This window comes from Euprymna scolopes, chromosome 17 (assembly GCF_053919585.1).
Source record: "Euprymna scolopes isolate OS-2025 chromosome 17, ASM5391958v1, whole genome shotgun sequence".
In the NCBI taxonomy this organism is placed as follows: Eukaryota; Metazoa; Mollusca; class Cephalopoda; order Sepiida; family Sepiolidae; genus Euprymna; species Euprymna scolopes.
The window spans coordinates 15,826,180-15,838,679 of record NC_136498.1 but is presented as its reverse complement, the minus strand read 5'-3'; the positions used below and the strand labels follow the sequence as shown (position 1 = coordinate 15,838,679).

The window sequence follows — 12,500 nt, the reverse complement described above, 5'->3', positions numbered from 1 at the left end:
GTTGCATACTCTCTGTATGCGTCTCTTTCTCTCACTTTTGGTGGCCTTCACAAATAGTTCATCAAGAATTGTAACTAAGACTAGACACCATATTGCAATGGCGGTGCGAGATAAGATAGAATTAGAAACTCATGCTTATCAGCCGAACTAATGAGTCTTATATTTTTGTGCCTAACTCCTGGCATTTTTTCTGTGTTGACAAAAATTTTAAAGTTGATATAAAATGTAGAAATGTTTTTTTTTAAATGAAACCTGGTGACCACCTTTTATTCCTCTTTTTTTTTTTTTTTTAAAGCAAGATCGATGAAACAAATGCAGACACAGTAATGATTATACAAAATCCCAAATAAGCCTCTTGCAACCTACTCACCAAAAATGCTACAGGTATATATTAAAAAAAAAAAAAAAAAAAATATATTAAAAAAAAAAAAAAAAAAATCACATGCATGATGGTTCAACATTTCACTTCTTTAGTTTCCCTGTGTACTATTAAGTTATTTTAATTCATTTAATGGAAAGCAATTCAGACAAGGCAGGAAGCCATTTAATATAAGGAAGTATAATATAATAAAAAAAACAACGATAAGTATGAAATGAATAGATTCTAATCCAAAAAGCGATTCTTCTCCCTTTGTCAGAAACATTGCTCAAGGAAGATGAGAATTAAAAAGTAAAATAAAGGAAACAAAAGTTATTTGGAAAAATGGAGAAAAATAAAGGAAACACTTTTTCTTTTTTAAATTTAGAAATTGAACTTTTCGTGCAGCCTCATAACTTTTGCTTCTCTTATTTTGTCTTTTAGTTCTCACAGTGCAAGAGAAATTTTTTTGACAAAAGAACTGCTGTTTTCTGGGTTGGAATTTTACCACTTTTAACCATCATGTAGCATTTTTTTTTAAAGCCCCTCATAACTTGCCCAAAGTGATCTCTCTTTCTCTCTCTCTCTATATATATATATATATGAGAGGGAGAGGTAGTAAGTTTTAAAAATATATATGGCAAGCTACAGAGAATTTTACACATTTCATCCTTGCGAAAATTCATCAGGTTATTGATGAGGAGATAACACAGAAAATTATGTGTAGCTTAATCGCCATTTTCAAAATTTACTACCTAGCTCTACTTACATATTGAGCACTGTTGAAGCAAATACTGAAAATAAATATGTAAAATAAGATAAAAATGATAATTCAATACAACACATCCAATTCTTGGAGAGAGAAAAAGATGGAAAAAGTAATTGACTAACATTAGATCCTTCATCAGCAGATGCCATGAGATCCGTCCATAACTTTTTGTTAACGCTGTCTTCTTTGATTAACTTGGACACTTCAGGGCCTGGTTTATAAGCGGCCACCTTCTGTCGTTTCTTGCTCGGAGATTCATCTAAAACAAAAGATAATCTTATAATCAGATTTTTTTTTTTTAAATACAACAGCAAGAAATGCACAAAAAAGTCACTCAATCTACTTTAGCTTGAACATATAAATCCATATCTTTTTATTATAATATATGTTACATACGGCCGGGGCAATATTTAAATATAACAATAAAATGCAATAAAGTGCAAACACAGGGGTATGGACGGGCATTTATGGATAGCAAACGCTTATCACAGCCAGACAAATCTTTTGCAGTAGGGGTATGTTCGTAGGTCCCAGATTGGGTTCAAGTTTCCTTTTTTATACGAAAAAGGTTTGAAACAAATAAAACTATTTTCTGTGAGAGAGGCGGATACAAAATAAACACAAAAATCGAACACAATAAGATTTGCAAGAGATAACGAAACAAACACTTTCAAATCATATTAAACTAAATTTATTAATAATAAGGGGAAAGAAAGATTTAACAAAAACAAATATATTCAAAGCTAATGGGATTGGAGAATATTTTTAACATACTAACTGAAAGAGGATCCTATACCAGAAAGACCAAAGGTAAACGGCAGCAACCAGTCCACACGAGAAAAAGTTCGATCTCCAGCTCGACAGAGAAAGAAAGTAAAAAAAAAATTTTTTTTTTTTTCCCACTTACAGTTCAATTCTTTTCTTTTAAACATGCCTGTCGGCATCCGTTCTGGATTATCCAAAATAGTTTGATCGAGGGATTAATTCAGATATCTTTTTCTTTGTCAACTTCGGAAATCTGACATCGCTTTGTTTGTCCAGAACACGTTTTACGCAGTCAAACTTTTTTTCACAACTCCTCGCATGAGGGAATTATTATTTTTCCTTTCTTTCTTTTTCGCCCCTCGATTCTAAAAATAGAATTGACAAAATCATGTTCTGGTTCCTTATTCTGCTTCTTGGCACAGCGCGGTCACTACGTGCGCTGACCAATGACGACCTGTCGCTTGCCTTCATATTGAAGGAGGTGGGAGATGTTTATTTGACGTTGATCGAGCGTTTTTCAACTCTCTCGTTCTGTTTCTCTTCTCTCTCCGTGGGTGATGAAATCCGTAGTGGGTTTTATCCTCTGCTTCCGAGATCGGATCGCAGTGTAGTAACTGTTCCGCCGTCCCATGTCACTCTCCGTCTCCGGCTAAGGAAAGAAAATCTCTCCAGACTGATTTTAATATTAGGTTTTGGGTGGATTCTCGTTCAGTCAGAACATGCCAATCAAATATCTACTCATATACTACTAACAGAGTGCTAAAACAATACTTGATGTCGAGGTCGCTGTTTGTGACACATAAAATATACTTATAGCAAGTAATTAAGAGAAAAGTATAACTGTAAACGTTTATTGCCCATTACAAAATAATTGTTTAACAAAATGCAATCTATGAAATTGCAATATATATACTACTGAATACCTGAAAAACAATTAAACTTTAAAAAGAAACATTTAATATCTTTATTTAAGATGTTAAAGTTTTGAGAACTTAAAGATTGAAGATGGTCTCCAGTAGTCAAGTGGAAAATATAATATTAAGATTTATAAATTACTAGCTTGGGTGCCCGGCAATGTGTGTTTGGAGGTGTGTGTTGAGATAGGAAAATAAGGGGGGGGGGGCTCGAACCCATGACGTGAAGGCAGAAACGAATGTGAAAGAAAACCTGATGCTTTACCCCTACTCCATGACACAACCGGAAGTTCGGAACATTAAAATTAAGCAAAGTCAATCCAACCGATATGATGACTTGCAAAAATGGCTGGCAAAATTCGACTCCTCCTTGTAGAAAAGTGCCCAGTTGAGAGTGAAGGAATTAATGTTTTTGGCCAATTTTACGATATTTGTCGTCTGAGACGCCAAGCTTCAAAATGATACCGATCTCTCGAAAATCCAGCACGTCTGTCAAAATTTGTAGGCAGACATACAAACACACATTTAGACAGGTGAGATTTATATTATAGATGCCTGAGCAAGAAAGAAATCCTTTACTGGCTTACTGCAGGGTTCGTACAGATTTTCAATGTTTATTTATTTTCAAGGACTTTTCCAGACAAAGTCTTAAAACCAAAGTTTAATAAACTAACTGTACACCTGGCGTTGCCTGATCATACACTACACTTAAAACATGATATTCTAATTTATGGAGATTGCAAATGTTTTATTATAGAATAAACCCTCTATTGAATATTATATTATGAGGAATAATTCGCCCAGTGGAATAATTAGCAAAAAAAAATTAAGATAATAATGATAACGTTATTCATGAAATTCCGTCTGTTTAAAATCTCACATCAGCTGACGATGAATGCCCTGAAAAAGTCACTTCTGATTAATGTTTAGTTTTAAAATATGCAAACGGTTAAAAATGATTTATTTTGCCGTAAACTGAATTCAATAAGAAAAAATTAAAATAAAATAGTGAGGTACACTTGGGCTCGATCTGTAGTTGAATACTCTACCACTGAGCTATATCTCTAGATGACAATTGTTTTTTCTTTTTTAAAGAAATGACTTGCTGAGATTTTATCTTTCTTTGGTAGGTGTAATGTAAAATATTCCCTTGTAAAAATTATTTTTTATCTATAAGAAAGAAAAACTATTTTTAGGATTGTTTTTTTTTTTTTTTTTTCACTTTTCGATACTTATCGGATGAATTTCTGTCTGCCAGACAGATAAATCACTGTCATGTGAACTTTGCAAAAGATAAGCTCAGCCATTTCAGAATCTCTAAGGAAGGAACTCAGACACGCAAAGTGGCTTATATATAATAGTAGAGATAAACAATGATATAAAAAAAAAAAAAAAAACCCTAATATTTTAAAAATATGTATTTCAATTTTGAATTTTATTTCTGTTACAACTTAAAGTATATGGATAACATTGGGTAATTTTTGATAAAGGGACATAATTTTTGTTAAGAATAACCGGAGACAATTTTAAAATAATGTATTTATTTTGATTTTATTTTCAATATATAAAATATTTTAATTCATATTTAAAAATATTTCATTAGTATTTACTTCGATTTTATTTTAAATATTCAAACACAAACTTTTACTGAATATAGAGAATACAACATTCAAGCCCTTTTCAAGACATTTCCCATATTTCCAAGTATAGAGACACTTGAGGTCAGTGTCTAGTAGACATTCAAACTTCTCTCAAAAGAAAAAAAAAATCCATGGGTTAATTACTTTTGAAATTTTTCTGATTAAAGTTTATTTAGGATGGAGTACTGCTGCCACATCTGGGCTGAGGCTGCTAAAAAACAGCCTATCCTGCCTTGACAGAGTACAAAATAGACTTTGTGACTTAGTGGGGAATGCTCTTTTCTCTTCCCTGCAACCTCTCTCCTACAGAAGAGATGTTGCGAGCCTGTCTTTGTTTTATCGTTATTTCCATGGCAAGTGCTCGTCTGAGCTCAAATCTCTGATCCCCCCCCTCACCAATCTTTCACGAAAAACACCTGTTTAGCTGAAACTACTGTCATTAATTTTCCCCACCTCTTTATCTGTGCCTAAATCAAACCATAGATTCCATGAACAAAGCTTTTTTCTTAGAAGTGCACGCCCGTGGAACTTTCTTCCATTTGCCTGTTTCTCACCTGACTACAACTTGGATGTCTTCAAGTCCAACATAAACAAATTCCTGATGGACCGCCCCCTTAAGTAAGACACTTTCTCAAATCTCCAATACTAACGATTACTACGATACTATCCCATTGATTACTGTACACACAATAACCCTTATCCCCAAGTGGTGACATCCATGAAAAAAAAAAAAAAAAAAAAAAAAAAAAAAAAATTTTTTTTTTTTTTTTTTTTTTAAATAATTTTTATTTTAGTATTTGAGATTTCTTTTTGTGAGTCGTTAAATTAACAGCCAGGCACACTCAATTCCTCATCAACATTCTGATGACATTTTTCCTTCATTCACTTTCCTGGCAAGGAAACAGATTTATTAAATTAGTTGTCAGTCTAAGTAAAAAAGTATTCTTTTGGTTTTCATTTGTGTGAAATGTTTTGGTGTTGCAAAATAAATGTTATATTCAAAATTCCTTTCTTGTTTTATTAGACATTTTGAATACTGTATGAAGTTTTTTAAAATAAATTGATGGATATTTTTGTAGATACAGACGGATGTATTATTTTAAAGACATTTACCTATTAAGGATTTTCTCTTCTTCTTGTCTTTTGTTGGGGAATCGCTTTCTTCTTTCTGGTTCTGGGCTTCTAAATAACCTTCTGGATACTGAAAAAATAAAAATAAAAAATAAATAAAAATATATACATATATACATTATATATATATATATATATATATGTGTGTTATAATGGAATAATTCCAGGAGGAAATCCGGGTATGAGAGCTCAATGTAGTAAACAGAGCAATAACATAAAAATATAACACGGAAATTACATAATTGTCGATGCAATAATTTATTTCAACCTTATGGTATTTTCAAACATCTAAACTAGATAATTACATTTTTGATACAGTATGAGTATCAAAAATGTAATTGTCTAGATTAGATGCATCGACAATTATGTAATTTCTGTGTTTGTTTGAAAAGTCTTGTTTTAAAATAACAGCATAAAACTTAATTATATTTTAACACAAAATATGAAAATTTACTTAAACTTGCACACCCTTGTTACCAAGTGACACCATTGAAGCAGAGTGGAGCATGATTGCAAAAGTTAGAAATGATTGAATTCTGCAATCAATAATCACCAGAGGACTACAACTGTCAACCAAAAAAGAGTTTATCAGGCATATGTATGCAGTGTGATGATATATACAAGTGAAAACTTGGCCAGTGAGGATTGAGGATATATGTTGCATGAAGAAAAGTGACAAGAATGGTATGATGATTGCAAATCTTAAAGACAGGCTTAGATCTGATGACATCATATGATTGATTGGTTTTACGGCATATATATATATATATATATATATATATAAACTACTTCATTTACTCACATAAAATTAATATACAAAAGTATAAATTTATGCGTAAACTTTACTTCAAAAGTGCTCAATATGTAGGTAGAGCTAGTTCGTAATTTATAAAATATATATGGTGATTAAGCTACACTGAATATTCCACGTTTCATCCACTCTAGGATTCTTCAGGCTTATGCGCGAATTTTGTGGTTGGCTGTCGTTTTTATATATGCACCTTCTATTGAGATTTTTAGTTAGCCAATCAGCTTTCTAGTATCCACCGCACCCTTCCTATCAGCAAATGAACATGCACTTATAGGACAAAGGCCCATTTGACCTCTGGTCGACCTGATTCTTTGTGTGTTCTATTTAGCCTGGATATCTAGTGTCTTGACCTGTTTTAAATCTAGGTTATGTTTTTTTTTTGTTAGTTTTATATATATATATATACTAGAAAGTTGATTGGCTAACTAAAAATCTCAATAGAAGGTGCGTATATAAAAACGATAGACAACCACAAAATTTGCGCATAAGCCTGAAGAATCCTGGAGTGGATGAAACGCGGAATATTCAGTGTAGCTTAATTGCCATATATATATATATATATATATATATATATATATATTAAGTAATGTGATTTATAATGTGTGTGTATATATATATATATATATATATATATATATATATATATATATATATATATATATATACACACACACATTAAAAGTTATAAGTTATGTATGTATCCGGTGTTCAGTGGCTATGTTTATATAGTTAGATAAGGTTTTTTTTTGTTTTTTTTTGTTGAGTAACCATGTTACCTTCAGATATTTGAGGAGGGTAGTTGGGTCTACACAAGTGACCATGTCCTATACAGTTTTTTTGTTACATAGATTTAGTGTTTTGAAGTTTTCACATCTTGTTAGTAAATGATTAATCGTGTATGGTTCCTGGCAGGGAATGCAGAATGGGGCTTCTTTTTTTTTTTGAACAGGTAAGAGTGTGTTATAGAGGTATGATCTATTTGGAGTCTTATTATTCCTCCTTTCTGGTCATTCTTTTGTTTGGTTTCTGTTTTCCTATGGTTCCCTTGATTTGGTACATGACTCTTGCCATGTGTTTCTAATATATTTATTAATGTTTGTTTTAAACAGGTACGAAAGATCTTATCTTTGGTTGGGGTCAATTTTGTTGCTTTGTCAGCTCTATCGTTACCCTTTATGTTAATAGTAGCCTGAGTGCTCGGCATTGCCCAGGTGTTTGGAGATGTTGAGGAAAAAGTGGTAGTTGGCAAGCAGATTCAAACCCGTATCGCAAAGAAGGAAAAGAATGTGTGTGTGTTTTTTTTTTTGGGGGGGGGCATCTTTGCTGTTGCACCTATCGCCAAACCAGAAGTGGTGAATGTTAAAATTATGGCTAATCAATTGAAAAGAGGGGGTGACTTTCGAAAGTATAGCCCCCCCCCCCGGGGGGGGGTACTTAATTAGGTCTGATATTATTTTTAGTTGTTTTGTCAGCCAAGGGGGATATTTAAGTTTTATAAATTCATTTTGCAATGTCTATCTGGACTTTATTTATAAATTCTTTCATATGTAGGCTAAATGGTTTTATAGCATTTTCTTCTCTATCAAAGAGGTTTTTCTACTGGGGGTGGAAGACACATTTATAAGCAGGATTATTTGGACATGATGCCAATTTTGTATAATACTGTAGTCCGAGTTTTTTCTCTTCTAAGTGATAATAAGGGTTCATATGTTTCTACAGATAAGCTTTCCACTGGGGAGGTGAAGAAATCTTGATAGGGAAATGTGCAGAAGAGAAAACATGGCCACACTAAAACAGATGATAATTGTTTGGTTGGTAGATGTAGACGATAGTGGTAACAGGTCTAGTCCACAGGTGAAAGCCAAGGAATACACGGGAGAAAGTGATAAAAATAAAAGAGGGATAAAGATCTGGGCAGAGACAAGTTAGTAAGTCAATTTGTAAAAGCCATAAATTATAGTAGTTATTTCTAAAGTTCAAAACATGACTAGAGTACCATTAACTAAAATGAAATTAAAACGTTTAGCTCACTAGTGGTATTTGCTATCATCTGAGCTAACAATACATTCAATCACACTTGAGAAATTAACAATTAAACGTATGTGTATTTGTGCATGCATAAAGCATTTTGATTCCATAGCAGCTAAATAGCTGAATCAATTTTGTTCCAACATGTCAGAATACTCCATATATCAAGTTTGTAAATTAACTGACAGTAGTTTGGTAGGTACGATTCCGCAGACAGACAAGTTCACAATTATAATTCATAGAGATTACACATGGAAGCAAAAGTTACCTGCATTTGAAGACCAAGTTCTTTGCATCTTTTCTTGCCAGAAGATGTCCAAGGTGCTGACTGTGGGTCATCTCGACGGAGGAGGTAACGCCAAACTAAAAATCCGGACTTGCCTTTGGCAGGCCAATATTTTACAACCTGAAACAATAAAAAAATGAAAAATTATTAATTAGCTTGAAATAAATGATAGATATCACAGGGAATACTTTTTTTTAGTAAATTTGAGCTGCATTGGATATTTTAACTGATTCTGAAGGCGTTTTAGGTGCCGATGTTAAATCTGAAATTAGACAAGTTCTAATTTGTATGCAATTTGAGGTTAATGAAATTGTACCAATGTGGACTTATGTAAATCAGGTATAAGCATTTTAATGTCTATATATATATATATATATATATATATATATATATATATTAGTTTCTAATATTTTGATAATTTTTTTTTTTATTTTGGTTCAAACATGGCTTCCAGAATGAGACATCATTGCAGAAACAAGCCTGATGCTTTCTGCTACCTATGTGACTCAATCATCAGGCGTAACATATTCTCGTTCGTCAAGCGTACCTACAAGGCATATTTGGAAGTTCATCCTGGTTATCAAGAAAGGTAATGGGCTTATATTGTGCGCCACAATTGTCAAGAAACGCATTAAGACTGGACCAAAGAAAAATGCAAAGGTCTGTCTTTTAGAGTTTCAATGATTTAGTGCAAACCAACTAGCCATATAACCGACTTATTTCCATATGGTAAACAGCGAGTGTTGGGGAAAAAAAAACGACAATTACGTATCCAAACATTCCCTCAGCTATTTGGCTTGTTCTGCACTGTTCCAATTTTCAAAGGCTTGCTTTCATTGAACAATCAAGACATTAAACATTATTTTTTTTTTTTTTCAAAGAAGTCACCACTTATCGATGCCTGAAGGCCACTTGAGGACAAGGGTTAACGAATGAACATTAGTCAATGGGAAAATGTCGTAATCGTTAATAGTGGAAATTTCGTAAATTGGATTACTTAAGGGAATGGCTCATCAAGAACTTCTTCACGTTGGACTTGAAGACGAGTATATTGCAGTCAGTTGGAAAGTAGGAAAATGGAACACAAGTTCCACAGGCGTGCAGTTCTAAGAAAGAAGTTTTGTTCATGGAATCTTTGTTTAGGTTTAGGCACAGATAAAGAGTCTGAGAAATTATTGATAGTGGTTTCAGCTAGACGAGTGTTTTTCATGAAAGTCAGGCCAGAGGGGGTACCATAGATTGGCGCTCAGATGAGCATTTGCCATGAAAATAACGATAAAGCAGACAGGCTCGCAACGTCTCTTCTATGGGAAAGAGGTTGCAGGGAAGAGAAAAGGGCATCCCCCAGTAGACTTCAAAACCTATTTTAAACTCTCTCAAGCCAGGATAAAGTGCTTCTAGCAGCTCCTGTTCAGATGTGGGAACAGTATACCAGCCTTGGACGTACTAGGCTCTTATACAGGTAGAGAATTGGATCAGCAGTAAGATATCTTCTGAAGCGGTAGAACAATCCCACCATTTTTCCAGCAACCTTGGCAACAGACTGGATATATGTGTTCCATCTTAGATCAGAAGTAAAGGTCAGACCTAGAAGCTTGTCAAAACTAGAGCCTCCTTAAGACAAGAACCATTCATTTTAATTGATGCTAGATGGGGATCAAAGCGTTGATGATGGAAAGATAAAAGTTTGGTCTTAGATGCATTAAAATTAACCAGCCACCTCTTTCCCCATTGCATCACGTAATCAAGATCAGAGGAGAGAGAATCAAAGAAATTAGTGCAAGCGAGCAAGACAGTGAATTGTCAGAAAAGTGTTCACAATCGGAGGAGTGTTCTTGTTTATCACTTTATTTAAGTAGCATATTTCAAAGCGTGAGCAGGTTTTTGTAACCTTTTCAAGACAGAATTTGTTTACTGCCATGACATTTCAAGGCTTCTCAAAGAACTGGGTGTACCTTACTATAGTCCTGCTGAATGGAGACTTTTTAGACAGTTCAAAACGCAGACTAAAGTGTGTTCTTTTACATAATCGCAATGTTCACGGAGCAGTACCTGTCGGTCAATCAGTGCATTTGCAAGAAAATTATGATCTGAGAATGATCATGGACTTCTTAAAGTATCATGAGCACAATTAGATCATTTGTGTGAGATAGTTCACTTTCTTCTTGAACAACAGAAAGGTTTCACCAGGTTTCCTCTGCATGTGGGGCAGCCAAGCATAAGATAGATATTGGGTCTAGAAAAAATGGCCTTTTCATGGCACCCTTAAAGCAGCCATACCAAATATCATACAAAACCCAATTGTAACTAGAAATAAGATCGCCTTTTCTCCTCTTCGCATCAAATTAGGTTTTATAATTTGTCAAGGCATTGGAAAAATGGAAGGTGAATGTTTCCAACACATCACAGCTTCACCAGGTTTATCATTTGAGAAGATTAGAGCAGGTATATTTGATTAATTTGTGACAGTTTGTTGCTAAGATGGCCGCTTTAAAAAGGGCACTATGGTAATCGTTTGTGGCAGTCATTCACGAACTTCTTGTGAACAGAATGCTTTTTATGATCTCAGGTACAACATGAGCATCAAGTTTAATTTTCTTTGAACAGCCACTTTGATCAGTTCCCTGACAACATGGGGCTGTGAGTGATGAACAAGGCCTAAAGACTGCTACCAAGGACACTGGGACATAAGTATGATGGCTGACTACAGTTGGAGCATTAAATAAAATTGTACAAATGCAAAAGTTACAAATGCAAATTCCTGCCTGAATAAAATCCAAAGAAATTGATAAGCTTCCATTAGCTGTGGTGGTCCTAATCCAACTTTGGGATGGATGATCTGTAAATGGCTTGATAAATGTACAGAAATGACATTCATACGATTTTACGTGAACAAAGAACTGTGGCTGATATTGCAATTTCCTATAACGAAAATTTAAATAATAAATATGTCAAATTGCACAAAATCTGTAGCTTGCAGACAAAAACAGACTTCAGATTCGAAATCAACACACTCAAATTGACTATAGAAAAGTCTTTCTTACACTGGGGACAATGATTTTGTTGCATTTAATGCAACACAGTGTTCCTAGTGTAATTTTAAACTTTTCTGATTCTGACTATTTACAGTAAATATTTAAACTACTTTTAAATATTTAATCTTTTTTTCAATGGAAATAGGTCACAAATAAGTAGAGCAAAATATTTTTTTTAATAGTAATTATATTCTAGACATTTTAACCTGTTAAAAATGAGAAAAAGTTACAGACTTGACTTATAATTGCTTTATGCTAAATTGATGGCTTAATATGGTTTAAAGTAAGAAAAAAAAGGAAAGAAAGAAAAAAAAAATTGTTTGGAATTCAAGTAAATTTGCTATGAAAAAGTTGTGTTTTATGCTTTTTATAAAATAGTGGCTTCTTTGAAAAATACTTTCTCTTAGGTTTAAGAGTTAAAATACGAAACTTTTGAACTTCTCATCAGAAATGACTTTTCAGCTGCTAATTATAAAAAAGATATAATTGTCTTACAAAAAATAATTTTAATCAAAAAACCTTAAAATAAATATAATATAAAATGACATTTCCATTTAATATAAAATGACATTTCCAGGCCATTTAGGGCAATTAACCCACAAATATTTTTTCATGATGAAAAGTTAATTACTAGATTGAACACTACTGAAAAAAAAAAAAAAAAAAAAAAAAAAAAAAATTTAACTGCAATAAAACAATGGCTTAGAAATGGGAAATTATTTCAAGTTAATCCATGCCTCCAAATTCTAAAATAATTTAGTTT

At 33.1% G+C, this 12,500-nt stretch overlaps 2 protein-coding genes across 2 annotated transcripts in view; one reads left to right on the top strand and one right to left on the bottom strand.

Annotated features, from left to right (window-relative positions):
• Nucleotides 1–12,500, top strand: part of LOC145296687 (leucine-rich repeat-containing protein 34-like) — a 272,980-nt gene that overhangs the window by 40,777 nt on the left and 219,703 nt on the right. The gene's annotated exons all lie outside the window — the stretch shown is intronic.
• The window catches only part of LOC145296686 (E3 ubiquitin-protein ligase UHRF1-like), an 84,755-nt gene that overhangs the window by 5,074 nt on the left and 67,181 nt on the right, over nt 1–12,500 (bottom strand). Inside the window, exons 13-15 of the mRNA XM_080142641.1 lie at nt 8,685–8,822; nt 5,560–5,647; nt 1,250–1,386 (exon numbers count right to left, since the gene is read on the bottom strand). Of these exons, the coding sequence (XP_079998767.1) occupies nt 1,250–1,386; nt 5,560–5,647; nt 8,685–8,822 (363 nt within the window). The remainder of the gene's footprint in view (nt 1–1,249; nt 1,387–5,559; nt 5,648–8,684; nt 8,823–12,500) is intronic.